The 27,943-nt window shown below is 47.1% G+C and overlaps 1 protein-coding gene across 3 annotated transcripts in view; it reads right to left on the bottom strand.

Moving 5' to 3' along the window:
• The window catches only part of MYOM2 (myomesin 2), a 100,035-nt gene that overhangs the window by 49,787 nt on the left and 22,305 nt on the right, over window positions 1-27,943 (bottom strand). For all 3 annotated transcript variants that reach the window (XM_031013752.3, XM_063709018.1, XM_063709019.1), the window contains 11 exons: window positions 25,179-25,267; window positions 25,048-25,098; window positions 22,082-22,246; window positions 21,091-21,252; window positions 18,315-18,456; window positions 15,671-15,870; window positions 14,992-15,045; window positions 9,347-9,474; window positions 5,241-5,424; window positions 2,910-3,084; window positions 1,342-1,463 (listed from right to left, as the gene is read on the bottom strand). In XM_031013752.3, coding sequence (XP_030869612.3) covers window positions 1,342-1,463; window positions 2,910-3,084; window positions 5,241-5,424; window positions 9,347-9,474; window positions 14,992-15,045; window positions 15,671-15,870; window positions 18,315-18,456; window positions 21,091-21,252; window positions 22,082-22,246; window positions 25,048-25,098; window positions 25,179-25,267 — 1,472 coding nt within the window. The remainder of the gene's footprint in view (window positions 1-1,341; window positions 1,464-2,909; window positions 3,085-5,240; window positions 5,425-9,346; window positions 9,475-14,991; window positions 15,046-15,670; window positions 15,871-18,314; window positions 18,457-21,090; window positions 21,253-22,081; window positions 22,247-25,047; window positions 25,099-25,178; window positions 25,268-27,943) is intronic.

Below are 27,943 nucleotides of genomic sequence, written 5' to 3'. Positions count from 1 at the left end.
ATCAGGAGGCTGAGGCATGAGGATCACTTGAGCCCAAAAGCTCAAGGCTGCAGGGAGCTGTGATCACACGACTGCACTCCAGCCTGAGCAACAGAGCAAGACTCTATGTCGAAAAAAAAAAAAAAAGAAAGTGGTTTTCCTTTAGTGGGAATGACATTAAAAAGAAAATGGGAATGTTTGAAAGTCCCTCCTGGAAAAAATTGAGAGGAGATTGATCTTAAAACAAAAGAGTCAGCGCTATTGTACCTAGCTAGATGTTATCAGATTTGACATTCCTTGGAAATCCAACAGCAATATCATTAGAAGATAAATTTTAATTTCTGAAAATGTTGCAAATTTAGTCGAAGATGAAAAATCATCAACGAGCCACATAGTTCCCTCTGAAGTGGGAAGATAACCCTGTGAATCCAAGGGTGTCCCACGTGGCATTTGTGTTTCAAAATGTTTCTGAGTATGCGCACTGACTTCCTGAGGTGCATTTCATGAGAAAACAGAAAGCCACAAGGCTGCAGCACAGCTTGATACAGCAACTGTTCTAGGGACGGTCCCTGAGATTTAGGATCCCAATTGTCTCGTTTGATCAAAATAATAAAAACTGTTAAACACCACTATTTACCAACAAAGTCACAAAATTACATAAACATGACATTCTCTGAAGTGACTAAAGTTCCTCGAACTGAGAACAGCTAAAAAGGTCATTGATGTTGCTGTATTTTAGCACGTATTTTGAAAAGAGAAATGTATCCCCTACAGCATATATATATTTTTGAGACGGAGTCTTGCTCTGTCCCCCCAGGCTGGAGTACAGTGGCACGATCTTGACTCACTGCAAACTCCGCCTCCCAGATTAGGTGACTCTCCTGCCTCAGCCTATCAAGTAGCTGGGACTACAGGCACCCGCCACCATGCCAGGCTGATTTTTGTGTTTTCAGTAGAGACGGGGTTTCACCATTTTGGCCAGGATGGTCTCAATCTCTTGACCTCATGATCCGGCCACCTTGGCCTCCAAAAGTGCTGGGATTACAGGCATGAGCCATTGCGCCAGCCTACAGCATATATTTTAACATGAGTACGGGTATTTGGCAACACATGTAACCTCTAATAATGTTTTCTATTTTTAATTGGCGTTTTATTAGTGTATTGTCATTTCTCCCTCTCACACTGTCATTTCCAAGACAAGCAGCCAACCGAGAGGCGTCAAAGAAACTCATGTTCTCTGTTCAAGAATTTAGCCCCCTTTTCCCCTTCCATAACATTCCAAATGGCATCACAAATGTTTATTCATGCAGAAATGACAGTGTCTGGGAGCAATCGGCACACAACAGCCCGTGAGTGACTTACTGAGTGCGGCCTGCACTTTTATGACGTCTGATTCCTGGGAATTTTCACTCATCCCCACAGCATTGACCGCCTTGACTCGGAAGATGTACTGCTCTCCCGTGGTTAAGCCGTGCACCACGAACCTGAGAAACACAGGGATCAGGGTCAGAACTGCCAGGCTCCACTTTTTCTCTCCTGCAGCAGAAGAAAAATCACCCTGAACGCGCCATAAAAAATTTTTATGGATAACATACATCCTTCATTTTCAATTCTAGTTAATTAGCTCAACATTTAGAGTCCAAAAGTAAGGTCACAGCACCTAATTATAGCAGGAGCTGACTACACGTGGTGTCAAAGCCACTTGTTCTGTGAGTTCACCTTTGCTTTTGTACTTTCTGGGCCTCCTCTGGATCAGAGGTCTATTATCCAACAGTATGCCATTCCCTATCTAAAAGAACCCGTGTATGTAAAACTTAATGAGCAGTAATTACACTGCAGTGGTTACAGGCCAAGACTTGGAAGTCAGATGGACTAGGCTCAAATACCGGGGCTTTGAAACCTCACAGATTTTATGGCCTTAATCAACTTCCTTAACCCCTGTAAGACTTTGTTTTTCTATTTGTAAGATGGGGATGATAATTCCCACCCCACAGCACTATTGCAGGCACTACATGGAAAACTGTAGGTGGAGAACTTAACACAGATGCCTTGTGTATGATAGATATTCAGTCCATGTAAGCAATTGTTATTTATCATATATAGTCAATAAATATTCACTAACCATTTCCCTGTACTGGAATCATGTTTTAAGTTCCTTATTCTGATCGATCTTTCTGCATTTGGTGTGGGCTGTGAAGAACATCTAATTGTTAATCTTTTCAATGACATCTCTTCTTGTTAGCCACCACTTTTTACAGTGTATTTTTTTCAGATTTTAAAAGGAGAAATGGCTGAGCCATAATTGATCATCTATCCACAAGGGTGGTTCTGACAGCTGCCGACATTTTCCTAAGACGCGTATCGCAGAGAAGCCTAATAACCTCAGACATCCCTGCACACTCAGCAGGCAGCAGGAGCAAGTCTCTCCAAAGGCAGAGTCACTGGCTTTCCCCTGCAAAGCAACCAGCATCCCCCCAGGCTGCCCCCACCACAAGCGAAGAGTCGGCGCCCGGTGGGGTCTCCATCAGGTGCTGGGGAATAGAACTTCCAGGCACGTGAACAAAGCAACTTTCAAGTTCAAAAAAATCAATACGAAAAAAATAAAACGACTTTCACATCGTAGTCACTATTTTTAACTCTGCTATTCAAAGAAAAGGCCTAAGTGCTAATTATGTCTGGAAAAAAAAACAGGTTCTGGAACTCTCCTTTCATCCATAAATAAATCGTTTCGGTCGAGATGAGCAAGTGCAGTAACTAGTTCACCCAAGTGGTCAAACTTTAAAATTATACAGCCCTTGTGTGTGGCTAAGACAGACTCATTTACGCAGAAGCCTTGCAGCCATGGTGCTCCCTGTGCCGGGGCCACAGGGACCTCACCGGTCTTGCTACTCCTGCAAGGCTGACTCCAGGGCCGGGGAGGGAGGCCGCACCTGTTGTATCCGATGGGCTTGTGGTTGCAGGGCTCCCAGAGGTTGGTTCCGGCCACGCAGCAGTCCACGTAGTAGCCCAGCAGGTCCTCCTCGTGCTTGGGTCGCTCCCACTGCACGACCACCGACGTCTTGGTGTTTCGGGAAGCAAGAACCCGACCCGGAGCAGAAGGGACAACTTTTCGTAGGAGACAAAAGGAGTGGTGAAATGGCATCAGAGCTTTGGAAGATACAGCGGAGATCTTCCGGCCCTTTTCACATGGAACTGGACAGCCAGACTGGGGGCTTTGGAAGAGATTCAGACAAGGGGTCCGGGAGTAGGAGAGGAGCCCCGGGCCGACCACCCGAGGGCCATTGGGAGGTGCTGGTCTCTCTGATCTCTTCCCAAGCTCCACACAACTCCTAGAGACACAGGATGACATCCATCCTGAAGCCTCCTGTGCCCCATCAGAGCTGTTTAAAAGATTCTCTGTTGGCAGCAGGGATGAGGCTACCTGGGTAACAACTATTTTTTGGAATGGAAATTAACCAATTTTAAGAAAGTAAGAGTCAGTTTTATCAGATCTGTTGAAATCTCCCAGGGTCACTCAAAATTCGATCATGACCTAACCATCAGATCCTGTCATGTGGTGCCAGGCCCCACTAGTGGACTGCGGACTGAGGTCAGGTAAGGCCTTGGGGCCACCTGTGTCCTCCGTGCCGGCCACCTGGGCCACACACCCCACAGTGTTTCTCCATGATGGACACTGTCATTTTTCATATGTGTCATAAAGCACAAGAAGGCTGGGCCCTGCTGAAAGACACCTGGTCTTGTCAAGCCTGTGGTTCTGGGTATGAGTTCTAAGAGCTTCAGTTAAAACCAGAGCCAGGTAGAAACTTGAGGATGCCATGGAGGCAGCCGGCCTCGTGACCTTGTTCATTTCCGTATCTGGCTTTCTCAGGAAACACGACAGAGAGAGAGAGAGGGTGGAGGGCACCCAGGCACTCGGAACTGCGTTCCTGACACCAATGTGCCTCCCGTGAAGGCTTCTGGGGATTTCCGGAGTGCCTCCGCTTACATGCTAGTTAATTGCCATCCATGAAGGAGTTATGACTCCAGGGATTGCAATTCAAAATTTCTGTAATTTGTATTTGAAACTTTCCAAGAGGGACCTTCAAGCCAGATGGGCAAGAAACTCTAGTGCCTGGCTGGGCACCCTGGCTCACACCTGGAATCCCAACATTTTGAGAGGCCAAGGTGGGAGGATCCCTTGAGTTCAGGAGTTCAAGACTGGCCTGTGCAATATGGTGAAACTCTATCTCTACAAAACAAAAATTTTTTTAAAAAAGCACTAATTAAAAAAAGACAACAACAAAAAAGCCTAGTGCACTTAAAATTTGAATTACTTTAAAAGTGACCAATGCAGAGAAAAGGGAACACTTAAACACTGTTGGTGGAAATGTAAATTAGTTCAACTATTGTGGAATGTAGTGTCATGATTCCTCAAAGAGATAAAAAAAAAAAAAAAAGAACTATCATTCAACCTAGCAATCCCAGTACTGCGTATATACCCAGAGGAATATAAATCAGTCTACCATAAAGACATATGGATGTCAATGTTCATTGCAGCACTATTCACACAATAGCCAAGACATGGAATCAACCCAAATGCCTGTCAATGACACTGGATAGAGAAAATGCAGTACATATATACCATGGAATACTATGCAGCCATAAAAAAGAACAAGGCCTTGTCCTTTGCAGGAATATGAGTGAAGCTGGAGGCCATTATCCTTAGCAAACTAATGCAGGAACAGAAAACCAAATACCAAATGTTCTCACTCATAAGTGGGAGCTAAATGATGAGAACACATGGACACATAGATGGAAATACACACTGGGGACTATCAGAGGGTCTAGGGTGGGAGGAGGGAGAGGAGCAGGCAAAGTCACTAATGGCTACTAGGCTTGGTACACAGGTGACAAAATAATCTTTACAACAAACCCCCATGACATAAGTTTACCTATGTAAGAAGCCTACACATGGACCCCTGAACCTAAAATGAAAGTTTTTTAAAAAGTTTAAATAAAACAATAAAAGTGACCATTTCCTAAACATATTTTTCAACTCACTTACTGGTTTCATGAAAAGAAGATGGAGCTTTGGAGAAATGTCAAGAACCAAACAAAACATGGCAGAGAGCTCTTAATCTCTCGTAAAGTGAAGTTTTAAGTCAACTTGAACTTCAACTCGTTTATAACATTAATGTCTTTATTCACACAATTTAAGGCTATTTGGTATCACCCCACTCTTAGCCCATCCTGACTTGGGGCCACCCAGTGTGACAGCTCACCGGTCACGTCCTGGGCCTGAATGGGGGACGTTATCTCTGAAGGCTCGCTCAGGCCATGCCGGTTTGCTGACAGCACTCGGAACACGTATGACTTCCCTTCCATGAGGTCAAACACGGCATATCTTGGGGATCTCACCGCCGTCTGGGCGTTGACTCTCTGCCAGCTGCCGCTCCCCACCACGGACTACAAAGAGAAACAGAAACGAGACTGGCAGTGAAAACCGCGAGGTCCCCAGAGGCGTGTGGAGGAGGAAGAAATGCTCTGTTCTCGCTAACCCAGGTCCACCAGGCGCGCCCGCTGCGCCTCGCACACAAAGGATGGTCATGCATCTTTTTTGAGTTTTATGAAACATGATGCCAATTTGGAGAAGGAAGTCACAAATACCCAAAGTTGATCATGTTTACTAATAAATTTTTTTCCATTAAAGTAAATAATTAAACCATAGAAAACATAAGGGAATCAATACATAGGTAGTAGTTTTAGCAAAATAGAATTAACCTGCAAATAATGAAAGATAATTTAGAAGTATATTCATAAAATTCTGTCATAACTCAGTGGTTCGCATTTCAATTTAAAGTTATTACCATATTGCAGCTACTTGCAGTAGTGATTAAATGACAGCAATCTAAATGGCTGTCAGTACGGTCAGACACATGACGATATGTTCATAGATTAAAAACCTCATGGCCACTTAACTTATTGTATAAAGATCTTTAGTCTAATAAGAGGAATTGTGTTATTTTGTGAAATGTAATACAGAACGCAAATTGTATGATACAACAAGGACATTAAAATCTATGGAGAAAAAGACTATAAATATATGCACCACACATTAATATGGCTATTTTATATGGTGGAATTATTGCTCATTTTAATTGCATTCCATGTAACTTCTCTGTCTTTCCCAAATTTTATATACTGCTTGTTTAATTTTTATCTTTTGTAATTACTTTAAAAACCTTGATTACATGTTTTATTTTATTTTTTCACAGAGAGATAAAACGCCTTTTTAGAAAGTAGTTTTGTGGTAGTAAAAGTTGGATATACACTGACCCTGGTAAGCCTGCTGAAAATTTCAGATAGCAACCCAGACTTCTAGAATCAGACTCATATTTGAAGGAGTTTTCTCTCATTTTGGTGAAAGTGAAAAGCCGCTATTTTGAATCTGCCCCGGGCGTTTGTGGTGGGATCCCCCAGGGCATCATGGGCCTGAGGCCCTCACGTCCCCAAGCAACCGCAGTCCAGGTGTCTATAGGAGAGCGTCCTCTCCTACATCAGAATGTGGGTCCACAAAGGGAAGGCTTATCCACTGCTGGGGGAATGTCATTAGCTCAGTCACTGTGGAAAGCAGTTTAGAGACTTCTCAAAGAACTTAAAGCAGAACTACCATTCCATCCAGCAATCCCATTACTGGGTATATGCCCAAAGGAAAATAAATCATTCTACCAGAAGATGCATGGACTTGTATTTTCATCGCAGCACTGTTCTCAACAGTAAAGACATGGACTCAACCCTGCAATGGTGGACCGCAGAGAGAAAATGTGGTGCCTCCACACCATGGAATACTACACAGCCATAAAGAGGAAAGAAATCATGTCCTGTGCAGCCACATGGGTGCAGCTGGAGGCTGTTATCCTAAGTGAATTGACACAGGAACAGAAAACCAAATACTGCATGTTCTCAATTATAAGTGGGAGCTAAACAATGAGTACACACGCACACAAAGATGGCAACGATAGACACCAAGGCCTACCAGACAGGGCAAGGGCTGAAAAACCACCTTTGGGGTGCTGTGCTCACTACCTGGGTGATGAGATCAACTGTACCTCAAAATCAGTATCACACAACATACCCCTGTCAGAACTTGCACAGGTACCCCCTGAAGCTAAAATAAAAGTTGAAATTACATTTTCTTAAAAATGTGTGTTTGCTGCAAAGGCATAAGAATGACACAATAGACTCTGGGGACTTGGGGGAAAGAGTGGGAGGGAGGCGAGGGATAAAAGACAACAAATATGGTGCAGCGTATACTGCTTGGGTGATGGATGCACCAAAATCTCTCAAATCACCACTGAAGAGCTTACTCATGTAACCAAATACCCCCTGTACCCAATAACTAATGGAAAAATAAAATAATAAAAATTCCAAAAATAGTGTGTCTGCCATGTCATCAATACTGACAGCAGGTAGTTCTGCCCACACACTGGCTCCACGGTAGAGTCCTCTCTCTAAAAATGTGTTTGCAGGACAGGTGTTGTGGCTTGCCTGGACTGTAAACACACTAAAGTGTCTGTAATCCCAGCACTTTGGGAGGCTGAGGCAGGAGGATTGCTTGTGCCAGGAATTTGAGACCAGCCTGGGCAACATGGCGAGACCTCGTCTCTACAAAAAAAATTTAAAAATCAGCTGGGTGTGGTGGCACACACCTGTGGTCCCAGCTTCTCTGGGTGTTAGGGGCCTGGGGCAGAAGGACTGCTGGAGCCCAGGAGGTGGAGACTGCAGTGAGCCATGACTGTGCCAGTGCACTCTAGCCTGAGTGACAAAATGAGACCTCAAAATAAAAACAAAAAAGTGTTTGCAAACTTGGTGTTTCTGGTATTGATGGAAGATGAGGGGAATGAGGGGCCTGAGAAAATACCTTCCACCCTAGGAGATCCCACAGAGGGACTGACCACTTGTATTTTCGTAATGCAAATAACTATATTTTGTCACCCAGAATTAATGATGTAACGCTTTACCCTGAAATATTTCTAGTTTCTACCCCCCAGATAGCATACATTGCAAATAAGCAGAGAAGGCCAGAGGGTCCTCCTCCATGCTGGAGTCTGAAATATGGTTCATTTCCATTCCTGTTTCCGCCATGCTGCATTGAGTGGTGCTAGATGCGATTATTGTATTAGGTGGCGTAAGCTTCTATATGTTATATTCTCTGTCACGTGCATACTACATATTGTATTACATATTACATATAAATTTTGTATCGCAAAACCCTAGTTACAGCCTTTGTAGGACATTGGAGCCTTATCCAACTATGGCCTACAACCCAACAGGGGGTCGTCACCAAGTCAGATTAGTGGGTCACAACCTGTGCCTTTAATGTCACCAGACAGGGTAAAAAGAGAATGTGTGCTGGGTGAGGTTATCATTTGTGAAATTCTGTAGGTTACATACATATACGTGATTGCAGAACTACAATATACAACGTCTTTTGTATTTCTTTGTATGCATTCAGGAAAAAAAAAAAAAAAGCCTTCTATTGGATATCTGGCGATTCTAACCCTTCTCCGTCTTGTGTGCATTTCCTCTACACGATTGCCACCCAGTGGCCATACGGCTTGTGCACAAGCATGGCCAGCAAGGAATCTGGAATCCCCAGCATGTAGGCGCCTGGAATGTTGCAGCAGGAAGGAGACGGTAGAACCCTCAAGCTCAGCCCTCCACACGGCAGTGAAGAACGCGGGCGCCCAGAGAGGGAAGCGACTCCCTGCTCACACCGAGGGGCAACGCCCAGCTAGGACGCAACCCAGCCCCCTGGTGCCAATTTCCACCCCTGCTGCCGTGTGACCACAGCCCTAACCTCATTTTCCCCAGCAACGGTGCAGGGTCTGGACCCACTGATGAACTAGTAGGTCATCTTTAAAACACAGCAAACACGACAGTGTGGGGCCACGCAGAGATCACGACAGTGGGGGGCCACACAGAGATCATGACAGTGGGGTGCCAGAGATCATGACAGTGGGGCCATGCAAAGATCACAACAGTGGGGGGCCACACAGAGATCACGACAGTGGGGCCACGCAGAGATCACAACAGTGGGGGGCCACACAGAGATCACGACAGTGGGGCCACGCAGAGATCACAACAGTGGGGGGCCACGCAGAGATCACGACAGTGGGGGGCCACGTGGAGATCACAACAGTGGGGGGCCACGCAGAGATCACGACAGTGGGGGGCCACGCGGAGATCACGACAGTGGTGGGCCACACAGAGATCATGACAGTGGGGGGCCACACAGAGATCATGACAGTGGGGGGCCACACAGAGATCATGACAGTGGGGGGCCATGCAGAGATCTGCTTTTCCAGGACACGGGCCCAGAGTTTACCTTCTCAATGAAGTACATGAGCGGGTCCTTGCCACGGGGAATGGGTGGCTCCCAGCTGAGGACGACATAGTTTCTGCTGATCTCGGAAGCGTGCACACCAGTGGGAGGCCCTGGAACCTGGGCGTCACCTGGAGGAATAATAAACTCGGTGAGTGCTGAAGGACCCCCGTCAGCCTCGCTGCAGCCCACCTCAGGGCACTGGAGGACTCTGCCACGTGGGTGTTGAACTTGTTTTGTTTCTATTTGGGGAAAGCAAACAAACCCCAAAGATGCTTCCTTGGAACCAGAGGATAAGGCACCAATAAAGATCAGCCAGTTAGTTTTGCTTCCAATACAGATATAAGCCTGTTCATAGGAAAGGAATCTCATCCGAAAGTCTTCCAGAGATTCTGTTGGAAGAGGGGGAAGGATTTACCAGAAGAAACCAGGCATTGCACCCGAAATGGAGCTCTGACTGTGTTGGGAATCTGTGCAGAGAACATATTCACAGTCTGTCTTCTGAAATACAGAAGCACCACGGATCGAGGCGGCCCCACCTCTAAGGATCCCCTCTGGGTTCTTTCTTTACACCGTGTGCCCTCAGAGCACTTAAATTACACATCTACTTCTAAAACACCTTGCCTGCCCCTCCCTCAGAAGCTCAGTACCATATTCACAGGCACTGTATTCTATGTCTGCATGTTTGAATTCTGGAGTGATGTCGATAAGCCTTTTGCTAATAACTTGTGCTAGAATATTTGCAGTCAGAGATGCTCCATATGCCTCTCCTCTGACATACATCTTTTTAAAATATACTATGAGGTGTGGGGATTTCTGTTTGAATTTATAGGAGATTTTCATAAGGAGTGGAGGTGGAGGTTTTTCCAGATCCACAGTTCTTGAAATTGTGATAAAAAATATTATGAACCTTCAATTAGATTAGCACATGATTAAAACGGTCTGAAACCTCCCCGGGACATCTGTGAGCCATTCTCAAAATCCAGTTGCTCCCTCAGGACTCTGTGGCAGGCCAGGAACTGAACATGGAAATAGTACAAAGCAAGACTGGGTTTCGTTTCCTGAGCCCTGTTGCACAGCACATTACGGGTCAGAGGCAACGCAGGCTGAGCTGGGGTCATTCTGGTAAGGTGCTGAATTTTACACAAGGAGTCAGTGTGTCTCCGGAAAATGCAGAGGGTAACTGGGGCAGGGGACACCCCACAGGCCTGCTCTCCACCCGTGCACCGTGTCCACACCTCGAGACCCACAGAAAAAAGCATTCCAGAGACAAGATGCAGAAAACTCATCTTTCTGTAACACTTGCCGAAATTCCAAAACTGAATCCTGGTTTATTTCAGAGGTGCTGATGAGGGAAGCAAACCAAGGGCACAGAAGGAACAAGGCAATGAACAGAAGCAGCAAGCAGGTGTGAGCTGCTGACAGCAGCATCTCGTTCACACTTTCTGAACTGTCTTGCTGCCTTTGCCCCTGCACGTAGCAAAAGGCCCCGAGAAAGTGGAGTGAGAGACAGTTCCTTTGATGACAAGGTGAGAAGGAAGAACACAGCTTTGTCAGCAGGGGATCCCCGGCTGGGGCAAGACATCTGAGTTATTCTTCACATCTTCATCAGCCTGGGCAATGTGATCACACAAGCCTTGCAGATTTGCAGATGCTCCAACCATGGAGAGAGGAGAAAAGGGTTCAAAAGTGTCCCTCGAGCCAGGGAGAGGGAAGCACAGGCGTGGGCATGAGTGATGACCCTGCCCTGAGAGGGGAGCCGAGGGAAAAAAAATGAACGTTAAGCACACATGAGACACCACTAGGCACATGTAAGATACTGCTAAGCACACGAGAGACACTGCTAAGCATATGTGAGATGCCGCTAAGCACACGCGAGATGCCGCTAAGCACACGTAAGATACCGCTAAGCACACGTGAGACACTGCTAAGCAAAGGCTAGACATTGGCCAACGGTTCTACCCCTAGGGCACTGATGCTGCCCTCACCGCTGCTTCAGCCCTGAAGGCTCCCCAGCCCTGTTCCAATGGGCCAAGTCAATACTAGATGAACCAGTGAGAGATATATACACACACATGCTTTTTGTATTATTATATGTTATATGCATTATTAATATATAATATATATGATTGTTTTAAAATGCTTTCACATTCAATATCTTATTTTGGGTTCTGTTCATGTGTGGAGGAAGATACTATTGGTTTCCTCCACTTAAAAATCCAGAAATTGAGCTCATAAAAACATATCACTTTCCTAAGATCGCACAGCTACTGGGTGGCTGAACTGGGGTCCAGGCTTAGGTCTTCTGGTTCCAACTTCTGTATTTTGTTCCCTCATCCACCTAAGGAAACTACAACCTCCCCAGCAGATTTTTCTCTAAGTAAATGAAACACCGAGTTTATTTTAGGTTTGACAGAATTGAAGGGTCCTGCAGAGCACAGAGCAAATGACTGAGCATGTGGGCTGCAAATGCCCCGGCCCAGGACAGCACAGCCAACGCTTGCATACATAATTAGGAGAGAATAACACAGTAGAACAGTAGAGTAAAAATGCTCTCATTATATTCTGTGAGGGTCTATTCTGGCCTTTCCAAAAATACAGTGTCCATTTTTCAACTGAGCAATTCAACAAATACTGGGCAAGTTGGGTTGATGGTAAGGAAAGCGCATGGATAGCCGTTTAAATGTGTGAAGGAAGACATTGCCCAAGATTAAAATGATGAGAAAAACTCGGCAAAAAGTCAAAAATAGCAGAGGAGCCATTTTTAGCCAGCAACAGTAATGAGTTTCTGTTTCATTAAAACAAGGGGCATTTACCAAGTATTTTCTAGCTAAAGCAATGATAAAAGAAAAAAAATCAGCTGAAGAAAAAAGACACAGGTAGAAAAGGGAACTTCCTAATAGCAAATTCTTGAACCCCGAAATGGTTCGCTTCGAAACATTATAGATCTCTTTCTTTGGCTAAAGATTTTTTTAAGTTACAGGACATATTCCTTGTTTAAAATGGCTGAGGTGAACAGATAAACTTTCCAAAACCCCATATCAACACAGCAGAATTTCAATTTCATACCCAGTTTGTTTCTGACCATGGAAATTGCCTGTTCAGTGCACACAAAGCGTCACGTCAGAGAAATGAAGCCGGGGAGGCTGAGCCTCAGGCAGTGTCCACGTCTCGTCAAGCAATTTTCCATCTAAGAGTCTCACCGTCAGCCTCCCATAACCCACCGCATAAACACAGACTTGGAAAAGTCCCCTGAGGATGAATAAATCCTGCCACATTCACAACCGCCTCCAACTGAGGAGAACACAGGCCCAGTCAGCCAGAAACCTGCCTTGCTGAAAGCAAGGAAAACACGAGACCATGGAAAAGAGCATCTGTGTCTTTACTCCAGCGGGAAATGAGAGCTACTGTGTCTGGACGCCAAACTTCCACTTTATCAACTGGCAAACCAAGCCTCAGGACACGCGCTCTTTCTTCATTTGACACCTCATGAACAGCCGGCTTCGTGTATCCCACCACAATCATGTCTCACTAGAAAGATAGACTCTCTCTCCAAAAAGGCAGGGCTTCTGCCCTGGGGAAGGTTCATTCCATTACATGATTTCCCTTCCCCAGTGCTCTTCTCAATGGCCTTTACAGAAAGCAAATTTCATCACAGATACGTGACATTTATAATGCAAGTTACACCTTCTCACCGTGGGTCATTTTTGCCAGACCGGATTCCTACACATCCACTCAGCGTGCTCCGGGCTGCCCACCTCCTCCCTGATCTGTCTGCTCGTGAGGAGCGAGAAGGGGGGCTGCCTGTTCCTCCCGCAGGCCGAACCAAACCTCATTCTACACGGGCTGGACTGCCTGTTCCTCCCGCAGGCCAGAACCAACCTCATTCTACACGGGCTGGGCTGCCTGTTCTTCCCGCAGGCCAGAACCAACCTCATTCTACACGGGCTGGGCTGCCAGTTCCTCCCACATGTCAGAACCAAACCTCATTCTGCACGGGCTGGGCTGCCTGTTCCTCCCACGTGCCAGAACCAAACCTCATTCTGCGCGGGCTGAGCTGCCTGTTCCTCCCACCTGCCAGAACCAAACCTCATTCTGCACGGGCTGGGCTGCCTGTTCCTCCCACTTACCAGAACCAAACCTCATTCTGCACGGGCTGGGCGGCCTGTTCCTCCCACGTGCCAGAACCAAACCTCATTCTGCACGGGCTGGGCTGCCTGTTCCTCCCACGTGCCAGAACCAAACCTCATTCTGCACGGGCTGGGCGGCCTGTTCCTCCCACGTGCCAGAACCAAACCTCATTCTGCACGGGCTGGGCTGCCTGTTCCTCCCGCAGGCCAGAACCAAACCTCATTCTGCACGAGCTGGGCTGCCTGTTCCTCCCGCAGGCCAGAACCAAACCTCATTCTACACGGGCTGGGCTGCCTGTTCCTCCCACGTGCCAGAACCAACCTCATTCTACACGGGCTGGTCGGCCTCAAGCACACCTTCTCTTCTAACAGCATTTGGAGCCATTTTTCAGTCATTCAAATATCCATGTTTTAATCATCCGAAAAATGGGGAGGGTTTATCATGCATGAGACAGAATACCAGGCTGAGTCAAAAAGCCAGATGCCCAGGAGACTACAAGAAGTTGCCCTCCCCAAATCCCTCATTTTCATTCCTTATGTATTGAGTGTCCTTCCTGAGTTCTAGGTCCTTCTGCAGCCAGAGGATTTGACTAAGGCTTAAAGGTTACCTTGGCTTGACCAGAACTCTTAACGGTCTTCTTTTGGGAGTTTATGTCCCTCATGGGACACATTGGGACATACGTTTGTTTTAAGATCCTAGAGAAAAATCTTCATGTGGCAGAACATGCAATGTGTGGATACTAGTTGGGGATCTATCTGCTTCAGATGTAGAAAACCAATCCAGAAAACGCTTTTGAGTCTGCAGCTCTAGGAGAGAGAACACGGCTGTGATTTTAGCGAGCAGCTCAAAATCACCTCTCCTTAGCCAGTGGCTCCAAACTGATTTGAAATCTCTCTTTTTAAGTTTTCACCCATGGCACTCTACCAACTCTAATTATAAGTCCAATTAAAACCTTTTGATTTCTAGTTAATAATGTTGGATTCTCCTTAACACATCATTCTTTCTAAAGCTCTCTAAAAGGAATATCAGGGAGAAGAAATATCCACAAAATCAAATATACATAAGGACCAAGAACATCATTTGGCAGGAAAGACTCAATCCATTTCAGTTAAAATGTCGGGAATAAAATTTTTGCTTAGAAAATGTAAAATGAAATCGATTTCACAATGCTATCTGTGAGAAAGGATCTTACATCACCCAGGAACCAAGTCTTAGCTTTAGTTTGGTTTCTTCTCTACAAGTCCCTGAAAGAACGCCTTTGTAAACCCCAAATGAAAGGTGAGTCTAAGAGTCACCACTCCTTCACCCTTTCTCCCACCCTCTCACTCTGTCTTGCTTGATTTTTTCTTTTTTTTTACTTCTGTGGGCACTGGGCTTGCAGGCCTGACCTGCGGTTTTCATTTTTCCATGCAGAGGCCGTGCCCAGTAGGGGGCGTTCTCTGTCCATCTCTCCCATCTCTAATTACAACCCCAAATCCCCAGGGGCTGAGCAGCTGGGGTGATGAGGCGCTACTTACCTTCAAGGTCATCCTGATAAATGGCCATCTCCTTCTCTCCCTCCAAATGAACAGCTGCGGAGAGAAAGGATGATACTCGATTTGACATGCGAAGTTTTCCCCAAAAGCCCGTTTTCTCTCATTCTGTGCCAGCTCTGCATCTCCTCTGCATTAGGACTACAACCTGTGAGTCCTCTGGGGGCATCAGAGCTGATTCTGGAAGTATCCTGGTAACAGTTAGCACTTCTCAGCTCTTGGTGGTGGATGCAAAGGACCATGTGGGTAAGGAAAATATAGTGGCTCGCTTACAACCATAATGAAGGGCCCAGTCCCGTTAAGGAATCTGTGTCATGCAAAATTAAAACTCAGAATAGGATGGCCTTCTAAGTGTCATTATGTGTTGAAATTATATCACCAATGGAATAAAAAAAGGCCTAATTCTGAGCCAATTTAACTGGATTCCAGCAAAGAGCTTTCTGGAGGAGAGGCACATTCATTTTAGAGTGTACGTCAGCCCGTTTTCATTCCTGCAGTGATGTTGGTGGAGATGTCGGAGAACGGTGAAACAGCCTGTGCTATGCTCTGCACACAGGGCATTCTCAGGGCTCACATCGAGTTGGGAGGGAAAGAGAGAACAAATCACACACAAAACAGCAAAAGCTTCCTGGGCACAGTGGATACTTAGGCGTGAGCAGCTTACCTTGTAAACTTCTGAGGTCCAAGGGGTCAAGTGCAGCCACCGCATCAGAGACCCTGGAGGGTCGGCTGATGCCCGCACTGTTCACTGCCCTCACTCGGAATATGTAAGACCTTCCTTCAAAAAGCCCTGTGACCGGGTATTTGCAGATTTTCACCGGTGCATCATTGCACTGCACCCAATTATTCGTTCCTACTTCACATCTTCAAGTTAAAAAAAGAAAAACAACAGAGAATAGCAAATGTGGCAACCTACTAAATATATATAGGTATATACATATATGCACACACTGATTATAACAGGACAATATCTCACGCCGGTAAAATCTTTGCTGCTAAAATATTGACTTGTATAGATAAACTTTAAAAGACAGAGCTATTTAGAAAATGCAATATATATAATACGTAATATCTATTATATATGTAATATATGCCCATGAATCTTAATAATTTATAGCTGAAGATCAATTTCTGTCATCAAACACATTTAGGCAAAAATCTCCTCAAAAAGTTATTTTAGACGTATCCTGAACAGTTCTTTTTCCGACTTATGTGACATAGTCACAGCACCCCTAAGCTGCGGCTTGGCCCGTCTGAGGCCCAAGCTGGGGAAACAGGCTCAGCCCCCTCTGCCTCCAGCTCCTGTCCTACTCTGTGAGACCAAGGGCCCAGGTCCCTGGGAAAGCTGGCTTACAGTCTCCTAGAATAATGTTAGGACATTTCTTTACAGAATGTCTCTCATGTGGAATTTAGAAGTCTTTTGAAAATATTAAATCCTGACCAGAAACCTGGAAATATAGGAAAGATTAACCTCTGTTTTTCACAGGTTGAAAAATGTAAGAAAAAACCTTCACATTAAATCCCCAGGAGAAAAGAGCTAGTTCAGAAAATCAGTGTTGGGAGGGAGCACTTCAACCCCAGAGTGGTGCCTTCATCTGGGAAAGAACCAGCTCTCCCCCTAAGTATCCAGCACTTTTAATGAAAGCTGTCTGATCCACATGTCATGGGCTGTTTTAGCCAAACACCAACAGGTCAAAACCAAAAGTCTGATGGGAAAACCTGCAACTTCAGGCAATAGCTGGCAAGTCATAAGCCCAAAGGAAGGGCAGAGGAGGAGCTGCACCCCCCACTTCCAAATGCACCCTCATTCCCAAAGTGTTCCGTTGCTTTGAATTTCATGTTTGCGCTTTTTGTAATGAGGGGAGGAGCGTGGATTGTTAACTGAGACAGTGCAGGAAATGGTTTTTGTCAACATGGCGGGAAAACTTATCAGCTGTCCCAGGAGAAAAGAAGATCATTTTGAGGGTTTGTTTTTCTTGCTGTAGTTGCTTAATTCAAGGTAAGCCCTGAACAGCACTCCCTGCAGAACTGTCTCTAGCATATCAAAATATTAGTTTGATGGCAAACGTCTCAGCCAAACAAGTAGTTTTGTTGGAAGAGAAAAGAGAATTTAATCAGCATAAACAAACAAACAAAAGCCAATTCCCTCATTTTTTCCTAAGATAATCACCTTGTTTTTCTGTTTAATATACATATAAAATTTTGCATTTCTACCAGGAACCATCCTTTGTGGTTTTTTGTTTTGTTTTTTTGTTTTTTGTTTTGTTTTTGTTTTGTTTTTTGATGGTGGAGTCTCACTGTGTTGCCAGGCTGGAGTCCAGTGGGGCAATTCCAGCTCACTGCAACCTCTGCCTCCCTGGTTCAAGAGATTCTCCTGCCTCAGCCTCCCAAGTAGCTGGGATTATAAGTGAATGCCAGCACACCCAGCTAATTTTTGTATTTTTAGTAGAGACAGGGTTTCACCATGTTGGCCAGCATGCTCTTGATCTCCTGAACTCGTGATCCACCTGCCTTGGCCTCCCAAAGTGCTGGGATTACAGGCATGAGCCACCGTGCCCAGCCACAACCATCCTCTTATACTCTCGTCTAATTTCTAAATTCATTTTCTTCAACTATAATTTATTCCAAGAACTGGAATTTGTATTTAGGGCATAAATTACATATCCAGTAAACCCACTGGCTCTGTGCAGTACACCTCCCAGGCTCCAAGCGCTGTCCCCAGTATGGGAAGTCAAAGAATTCAAACTCCACTGGCTCCAATGATGACCTAAATGTAAGTTATCAACTCAAACACAAACTCCAGTACTTCGAAGCTCAAGATTTTTCACTTGGAAACAAGAAGAACACCTTATTCCTCAGTAGAGAAAAGGAAAGAACTTTGTTAGATATGAGCTGGCATTCTTCGCAGCACTTTGTCTCTCAGGAGGGAAGGACAGTTCCAAGCTTTAATTCTGCTAAAGCCAGGGCCCTGTCCGGTACGGAGCACAGCCCGGACCTCAGCAGAACCACAGCGCGGGGCTCAGAGTGAGCCTGAAGACGTTGGTGGGATTGGTTACTGGGTGTGCAACAGGCAAACAAGGCTCCACTTTCAACAAAAAGAAACCCAGTGTGGTTATGCTGGGCTCAGCCTACTTGGCCATATTTACCAATTACCTAAATAGGAACTTACACAACCAATTAGCCATGTACCTAGAGCCAATCAAAAAATGGGACCGTCAACCTGCTTTGAGAAAGATTTCTCAATATATTGTCCATGGTAAGATTCCGTGCGGAACGTTCCCATCCCCGGGAGAATGCAAGACGCTCACCGGTCCACAAAATAGCCCATGACGGGGCTCTCGGTGGTGGTGTTGGGCGGCTTCCAGGTCACGATGACGTAGTCTCGGTTGGCGTCGTGGCACTGCAAGTCCATGGGTGCACCGGGGGCCCCTGTGACCAGCGGGTCAGCATCTTGGGGCAGGGAGAGAAAAGGCACACGCCTGTCATTTAAAGGCTGGGGTCACTGCAAAGCCTGTTTACAGCTCCTCCAAGCTCCAATTCTATCCCCTTGATTTGACCACTGTTTAATTCTCATGTTCAAAGTACTAGAATATTTCTTACTCTGGTGGGTTGGTGACAAGAAATATAAAATTATTTATGAATTAAAAAGCTTCAAAACATAGAATCCTTGATAAAACACTTGAGTCTACAATTTTTCGTCATTAGATCCTGAATTACAGGTCATCTTCTCTTGGTCCTGCTATGTTGCATAACGGCACGTTGGCAAAAATGTACGGATGAAACAGTGACAATAATCTGGCATGTCTAACACCTGAGAAATATCACCTGAGATACTCTTCTATTTCAAAATCCTTAGGAAATTGGGCGATTTACTCTTTTCGCCAACTTTGAGCAAATGTTTGGGACAATACTGTATCATTCGTTTCTCAGTCTATTGATGACCCTAATGCAATTAGGTTTGATTACAGCTGCATGAAAACCAACAGAGCAATGTAGAAAGTTAATACACTGAATGTGAACCTTCTTATCTAAACTACGTATCTATTCAGTAGCCCTGGCTGCCCTGTGACGCATGCTTAGCAGGGTGAGCACTATCCAGTTTCCTGCTCACATATCTTCAGGGTATTAAAAGCTGAGGATTTCCTGACATTGAGCCAAATCGTTTCCTCTCACATTCAAAAGCCTCAGAAAGCGATGAAAATGGTTAAACTCCCCACCCTTGCCTTATTTTCTTCCTGTTGCTGGTGCTGAGTGAGCAAGGCGATTTCAGCCGTGTTGCATTTATTGCCTTTTTATGGGGCGGAGCATCATACCAACAGGCACATGCAGAGGATGGAAGGGACATTTAACGCCCGCCTAACAACAGCAGTGAAACTTGGCGGGAGTGTCTAACCTCACAGACTCGCAAGCTCAGGCTATCGTGTGGGAAGTGAGGAGGGTGAGATACGTTTGGTTGACATTTCTTCTCTTTCTTTTCAGATGAAATATTCTTTAATGATACAGTCCTTCCTTTAAGCTCTGATCTAATGGATACAATGCAAAAAATAATCATGAAGATGTATGGATGCGTCCTGCACCCCACTGGAGCTGGAGGCAGGTGGGAAGGTGAGAACTTGGGCAGCAGGTAAGGATGCCTGGCTGATCGGGATGGAGCCGGGAGCCCGGGAACCCGGAGAGCAGCAGCAGCTACATGGCGCAGGAGTGCTCTGACGCCTTCTTTGTAGGTCAGCTGTGCCTCAGCAAGGAGGCTGCCCCTAAACCCAGAGGCTGCTGAGGTGCAGCCCAGGGCAGAAGCAGGAGGGGAGTGAAACAGACACTGATAAAAGCGTAGGTGGGGCCGGGCGCGGTGGCTCACACCTGTAATCCCAACACTTGGGAGGCCGAGGGGGGGGCCAATCACTTATGATCAAGAGTTCGAGACCAGCCTGGCCAACATGGTGAAATCCCATCTCTACTAAAAATATAAAAATTAGCCGGGCGTGGTGGTACATGCCTGTAGTCCCAGCTACGGGGGAGGCTGAGGCAGCAGAATCGCTTGAACCCAGGAGACAGAGGTTGCAGTGAGCCGAGGTCGCGCCACTGCACTCCAGCCTGGGCAACAGAGTATTAATCCATCTCAAAAACAAAACTAAAAAAAAAGGAGGGGTGGGAGTAGGTGGGCCCCTTCTGCTCAGTCACATGATGCCAAAAACACTACAACGTTATAGCAGGAATTCAGGCTCCAGGCTCCAGCAAAATTTAAATCCCAGCTTCTCTACCCTGGAGACATTTCTCCTGCCTCTGAGCCTCCGTGGATTCATCTGGAAAACTGAGAACAGTATTTCCTTTTGCTATCACTGTAAGAATTCCAGCTTATATATACATGGATGTTTATGTAAGTATAGGCACATACATGCACACCTATAGGCTGTATACAATAGGCATTTTATAAATATATATATCTGTATATCACAAATGTTGTCTTTCTTTTCATAAATGGAATGAGTGAAGCTTCCCTAGTGAGTCTGTTGTGAAGACGAAATCCGTGTAGGTCCCCAGCACACTGCCTGACATACAGCGTCTGGGGATGACGGCTGTCATGGCCACAAGTGTCTTAAGCACGAGTTTCACTGAAGTGTGTGGTGGAGGTCACAGCACTGGCTGTCATCATCACATCTGTCTCTCTTAAGCCAAAGTCCAGAGGGAATGAGTCGCTGGCGGGAGAGTAAGGAAGCTCTTCCCTGGGACTCTTCACTGTGCCCCTCTTCATCCTCGGGCTACGTTCCCTGAGAATGAGTAAATCTGGGGCACTCACTCTTGGGAATCATTTTTCAAATGCTAATGAGTATATGAACGATTCGAGAGACAAAAAATGATGATTCTGGTCTATTCCAGCTTGTGTCCCGATTCTTCTGTCTGCTCATCGGCAGGAAGCACCTGGCGTGCCCGTGCACTGAGGGAAAATCGGCGCCGCACGGGGTCTCCAAGGAGCAAGGTGGTCTCACACCCTCTGGACTCCTTTTCCCAGCGCCTCCCTCCTCCCAGGGCTGCCTCCCCTCCCCGGGCACACACAAGGTCTGCACCCTGAGAACCCTGCTGCCGCACCTCTGACAAACAGGAAGGCGCTGTGGTCGCTGACGCCGCCCCGAGACACGATGCGCAGGGTGTACAGACCCTCGTCGTCCTTGTGCAGGTGGCTGAAGGACAGGGAGGCCTGGCCTTCTCCAAAGAACATCTTCGTCCACTTGGACTCTTTCAACAGCACGTCTGAAAGAGCATTAACACGGAAGGTTTGCATCCGAAATCACCCCAGCAGGCAAAGAAAGCCTCGGGGACACCAGCGTCGTCTCAGAGCAGGACAAGACAGTCGAGCTGGACACCATGGAAGGCAGAGCCTCAGCCTGGTAAAATCCCAACAGCTGCACTTCATGGAAGCACATGCGTGAACCGAGCACCCACAGCCCAGAACACAGGCTGCCACTTGAGTGGGTAAAAGTGGGACGTGCTGCGAGCGGCCGCCAGCTTTGTCCTCAGGTAAACTGGGTTCACCTGGGGGCTCGCTGCTTCTCTGCTGGACGGCCACTGCCCCAGCCGGCTTCCTCCCGCCCGTGGGGGATTACAGGGGTGTGCAGCTGAAGGGGCTACTGTCACATCTCCAAAGAACCCAGCATACACCCTCCATATCATCAAACTCTAAAAACAAAATGACTGGATGGAAGGAAGAAAAGAATCTCAATACGACTAAGGTAGCATTTCTGTCTAGAGATAGTACCCAAGCTGCTAACCAGCCCCTTCCATGCAGTAATGTGCATTAAACTGAATCTAAATGGCACGAGATCATTCTTTCTGTCACTGTACGAGCGATCAGTCTCTAAATGGCTGCTCTAGGTTCGGGGTCTCCCTCTCCAGGAGTCTCCTGGATGAAGTTCAAGGTGAACGGTGGGCCACCAAGTCCTCTACAGTCCCTCAGTTTGTTTCGCTGTCTGGAGCTGACCCAGTGGTAGAGACAAAAGCCACATTGACACCCACATTTAAAGGACATTTCTGTCCAAAAGCCTCCTGGTGTGTGCCCGGGTCTGGGCCGTGTCCTACTCACCATCGCGGTACCACTCGGCGCGCGGCTGCACCCGCTTCAGGTCCGGCGTCACCAGCATGGTGCACTTGAGAGTGACCGTCTCGCCTTCCCTCCTGAAGGTGACCCCAAACTTCTCCAAAAACTGGACGTCGAAGTGCGTGTACGGAATCACCGACGACAGGGGCACTGCACAGAAACGATGGAGGCTTTCAGGGCCGAAGGGCAGAGAGCATCTTTCTTTTTTTTTTTTTTGGAGTGGGGGGACGGAGTCTCGCTCTGTTGTCCAGGTTGGAGTGCAGTGGTGCGATCTCGGCTCACTGCAGGCTCCGCCTCCCGGGTTCACGCCATTAGGGCAGAGAGCATCTTTGACAGCAGACACACTCAGGCCATCACCGCAAAAGCACGTCTTTGTCACCACCCCACAGCATGGAACACCCGTAGCCAGGTCCGTGCTCCAGACGGAATGTCTGTGTCCCCCCAGAATTCCAGTGTTGAATCCCTGACCCTCAATAGGACGGTGTAAGGAGGTGGGGCCTTTGGGAGGTGATGAGGGTGGGATGAGATCGTGAGAGTGGGACCCCAGGGGGGAATGAGCGCCCTTGGAAGAGGAGGAAGAGGCCAGACCTTCCTCCCTTCCACGTGAGGACACTGTGAGCAGGCGCCGTCAGCAACCCGGGAGGAGGCTCCTCACCAGAAGCCATGCCTGCTGAGTGTCAGGCTTCTGCCTCCAGAACAGAGAGGATAAGTGTTTGCTGTTCGTAAACTGCCCCGGCCATGGCATGTTGTTTCAGCAGCCGGAGCGGAGACAAGCCACTGCTGAAGAATTAAATGTCACAAAGTTGACTTTGCGGTGTCGTCAGAGGCAGGGCTGAGAACCTGATCGTGTGTGAAGACTAAAGGTTTAAGTCCAACCTCAGCCCCAGACTGTGGCTTCTGGCAAGTCACATGGACTTGGAAGCCACAGCTGCCTCCTCCTCAAAACAAACGGTGGTATTTGCATCCGTAGAGTTTAGAGTTCACCCAAATGAAGTAACTAGATCCAGAAGCGTCAGCCTGGTTAAATTTCAAAAATATGTGTGGTAGGGGGAGAAGTACATACATGTCACGAAAAAAATCTATACTCAATTTTTAAAACCAAAAAAAAACTGTGTGGTTTACAGATACATGCATGTAGGGAAGTTTAAACAACAGCTGCAGCCCGGGTACAGAGGCTCATGCCTGTAATCCCAGCACTTTGGGAGGCCAAGGTGGGAGAATCACTTGAGCCCAGGAGTTCGAGAACAACCTGGGCAACATGGTGAAACCGCATCTCTACAAAATGCAAAAAAAATAATAAAAATAAAAAAATAAACAAAAAACGAGCCGGGTTTGGTGACACACACCTGTAGTCCCAGCTATTTGGGAGGTTGAAGCAAAAGGATTCCTTGAGCCAGGGAGATCAAGGCTGCAGTGAGCCAAGATCGCACCACTGCACTCCAGCCTGGGCGACCAAGTGAAACCCTGTCTCAAAAATAAATAAATAAATAAAAATAAAAAATTTAAAAAGCCACTGCCAATGCCAGGACGGTGTGGGAGACGGGCAGGAGCAGCACTGGCTGCTTCCATCATCTCTGTCATTGTTTCAGTTCTTGGAAAATAATTGAAGCTACCCCGAGCTGTACACTGTACAATGGTTAACATTGTGTTATGTACAATGGTTAATGTCGTGTTATATAAATTTGACTTCGACGAAAAACAACTGAAGCAAAAATAGCAAGATATTTCCCTCACGGGTGGTGAACACATGAGCATTCTTCCATGGTGATCTATGCTGTAACTGCGCCACGGTTCTTAATGAGGAAGATAAAATGTTAATAGATAGGAGAAACCCCGGGATGGGACCAGGTGACTGCCAGGACCTGCCCAGCTCATCAGTGCCTGGGGCAACTCTCCACACGGACTCTGCGCTGTCCTGAGGGCCAGAGCTACACACAGACACCCAGATCTCCCGGCCTCCCCAGGCTCACTTTGGCCTGATCCCTGCCTGCCCTTTGGTGGTCTTTGGGGCTCACCGAGTGTTGGATGTAGCCCAGCAAAAAAAAGTCACACAGAAATCGCGAGCAGAGGCCACGCCTACAGCGGCCAGCAGCTGCCAGGAGGCTCCACCCTCCATCGTGGCTTCGGTCAACTCTCCACTTCCAGCACGTGGCCCAGAGCATCTAAGCCTCGCATTACAGTAAAATCAGTGCTTCCATCGGAATGTATGGTTCCTTCCTGGGAAGTTCACACCAATTCTAAAACTCACTCCCAAGCCATAAACAAGCTGCATCGAAAGTGCATCCATCATGTCCCCGTCCTGCAGATGCCCTCATGGGGACCGCCTCACCTCACCCAGCATGGGCCACCCAGCACCATGGGACTGCTAGGGTGAAGCCAGCCCAGGGCCGGAGACGGCTTCGCCTCATTACAGGGCCAGGGCAGGTCCTAGGCCTGGGGCGGGTCTCTGGACCAAAGCCTGCTGCACTGCCCTTGTTTTGACCTGAAGTCATTTGTTACAAGGACCAAGAGACTTTTGGAGAAAAAAAAAAAATCTCCTTAAACACGAAACAGCAACATGATGCATTCAGGTCAAGAATTTGGATGTGTCTCTTTTTTTCCAGTTCAAAAATGTAAAGTCTCTCCAAGTGATGTTTTCACCAGTCTAAAAATACCACCTAGCCATAGAATTACATGGGAACAAATTGTCAGCATGCTAACACTGGCCAGGAGAAACTTGGAGAAGTTCTCTGAAATATGATTTTTGTAAAAAAGATTTGACCCTTAGGTGTGAACCCGGGAGGTGGAGCTTATGGTGAGCCGAGATGTCACCACTGCACTCCAGCCTGGGTGACAGAGTGAGACTCCGTCTCAAAAAAAAAAGATTTGGCCCTTAGGAAACCATGTTTTCAAATTGTCTGCTATGTCACTAAACATTTCACCACACAGAAAAGAAACGAAAACCCACTTACATCCAATCGGGAGTCCCACCGAACGGAATGGTTCCTCGTCTCCCCGGAACCCTGCAAGACAGCAAAGTGAGTGCAGCAGAAAAGAGAAAAGGAGGCGGGAGGTGCCCCGTGAAAGCCCCCCTGGCACTCACTTCTCACCACCACCGCCGCGTTGGTGGACACTTGTCCGTGGGCATTGGTGGCCACTGCTGAGTATGTCGCGGTGTCGTCAAAGTCTGCCCTTGGAGAGAAAAAAACAAGAGAAAGTCTGCGGGACTGTTGTGTAAAAGTCAGTGACCCGAATTGCACAAAAGCATTCCTCGAAAGCAAATCACATGGCGTGGGTTATTTGTTCATGAGTGATTTGTGCAAGAACAATGCCAGCTCTGTCCTTGGAAAGGAGAGGCAGCACTCGGTATTAATTATAGACACACATGAAGGCCTGATCCCAGACGATGGTGCAGTTTCGGCCTTAAGAATAAAAAGGTACTGGCACTCCTGAAAATCCTTTGTTCATTCTCAAGGAGAAGTCTTTATTCCATTCTGGTCCTATTTTTTCTACCTCTATGGAATGCGTGGTTTCATCTTGTCAATGGACAGCCTCCCGTGACCTCAAGCTCCAGCAGAACCAGTCGTGATGGGATGATACAGAGCCTGCCTGGGAGAGCCGTGGACCTGCTCCGTGTAGGAGCCAGGATGCTGCCAGAGGAGAAGGCAGAGTGCTGCTTCAGGGAGGCCCTGAACCATGGCGGGGGGGTCCATTCCATGCGGGAGCCATTCCCATACAGGGAGTCGTTCCCATGGGGCAGTCCATCCCATGCGAGTTCTAAGGTGGTCCGGGAGCTTGAGCTTTGCTCCACTCTCCAGGTGATCCTGGTGCACACGGGCATTGAAGAGCTGTGCCCAGGATGCTCTCTGCCTGGTGCACATGGGCATTGAAGAGCTGTCCCCAGGATGCTGTCCGCCTGGTGCACACAGGCATTGAAGAGCTGCCCCCGGGATGCTCTCCGCCTGGTGCACATGGGCATTGAAGAGCTGTGCCTGGGATGCTCTCCGCCTGGTGCACACAGGCATTGAAGAGCTGTCCCCAGGATGCTCTCCGCCTGGTGTGCACAGGCATTGAAGAGCTGCCGCCCCCCAGTATGCTCTCTGCCTGGTGCACACGAGCATTGAAGAGCTGCGCCCGGGATGCTCTCCATCCTTTAATGCCCCTGGGATGAGGATCCCGGGATGAAACCACCGAAAACCCATCGAAGCCCTCAACACAGCTTGTACCTGGTGTACACAGAGGGTTCCAAGGTGCAGAGACCGATTAACTTCTAAGTGACAAACTCCCTGTTCCAAAAGCAGATTCTACAACCCTACCCAGCTCCCCAGTAGGATTCCCATGCTAATAAGAGGCTACATCCAGAATCCCAAAGTAATATGATCCCAAGACATGAATCACCCACTCAAGGGTGTATTGAAATGTCTGAGTTGGACTCCACCTGAGACACTGATGTGTGTTTATCCCTGGGAAAAAACAAAACAAAACAAAAAAAAACATGACTTAGGAATAGCCAGAGACCCCAGGCTCACAAAACCCAAGTCCCTGTTGGGGGTGGGTCTTCTGCTTCCCCATATCCATGGTACTAAAGCTAAAACTTCTTTTCTTGGCTGTGAACTGTTTTCCCACCAGCTTCCCCAGGAAATGGAGACAAGAGGGGGTAAGGAAGAGGCGCTAAGATCAGCTGAGCTTTTACTCAACACCAAGCCCTCCTCAAGTCACTTCACATCAGCATTTCCATGTTCATCCTCAAGTAGCCTGGAAAACAGTCATCACTATCCCACTAGGATGGTGAGCAATCAACACAGTAAGGTAAGAAGCTAGGTAAACAAGGTCCACGTGACTCCAAAATTGCATTCTTTCTGGTAGCTCCTTTCCAAGCCATGGACACCTGAGCAGAATCTTAATCTGGGAAAAGAAACAACACAAAAAGTCCCCACTTTTGAGAAAAGCAAGAGTTACTTAAGTCCGACTTTTCAAATGCATTGAGAAGCCAGTGCCTCCAGAGACAAAATCCATTCCTGCGAAGTCATTAGTAATTTTATTTTCTTCTCTGTTCCACCATACGAGCTGAAAATATTTTCTTAGACCAAAAATTTCCGTTTCTCCAACAAAAGGGAAAGAACGTGCCCGAAAACTGTGCTATCTACCGAGAATTCTTTCCCCTCCTCCTGAAGTTCAAATCCAGTTTCAATATGTCAGATAAAACCATCTGACCTCCCTAACTGCCGCTGCTCAAGAGACAGATCACACACCAGAGCCCAGTCCAGGTAGATTTTCAAACCAAGAACGTTATCTTCTAGTTCACCGTGGAGGAATACAAGCCGAACTACAAAGCCATCAGCAAAGCTACAATTCTAGCCTGAACTCATTAGAAGCTACGCTGCTATGCTATTTCCAGATTCACCACAGGCACAGCCATGTCCCCAGGTACAAAGCAACAGTGTGTGTAAAACACATAAAAACCTCATAAGTAGAGGCTTTCTCCAATGCTAAGCATTAACAACCTGTGCTGATCTACCCGTATAATTCACACATAATACTCACATACGCATCCCCACAGGGAGCACATTGTGCCGCTGCCTCTCAGAACATGCCTGGGACTGGGGTCCGGGGTGGAAGGAGGAGCTGCTTCTCTGCAGGACCCGTGGGCATTGCTGCATTTTGTTTGTTTGTTTACCTTGTGCTCATGTTACTTCTTCTAAATAATAAAACCATTATGTTTTCAAAAATGCATTCTCCAAACCTAAATATATTCTTCTTTTGGGATTCGTCCTAACCCTTCCTCTACAACGATCCCACCCCCACTAGCAATAACACAGCAGATGAGAGAAACAAGGGCGACAGCCTCCCGCAGGCACCACTGGAAGG

This window comes from Gorilla gorilla, chromosome 7 (assembly GCF_029281585.2).
Source record: "Gorilla gorilla gorilla isolate KB3781 chromosome 7, NHGRI_mGorGor1-v2.1_pri, whole genome shotgun sequence".
NCBI classification, from domain to species: domain Eukaryota; kingdom Metazoa; phylum Chordata; class Mammalia; order Primates; family Hominidae; genus Gorilla; species Gorilla gorilla.
The sequence above is the reverse complement of the archived record's forward strand: the minus strand, read 5'-3'. Positions and strand labels throughout refer to the sequence as shown.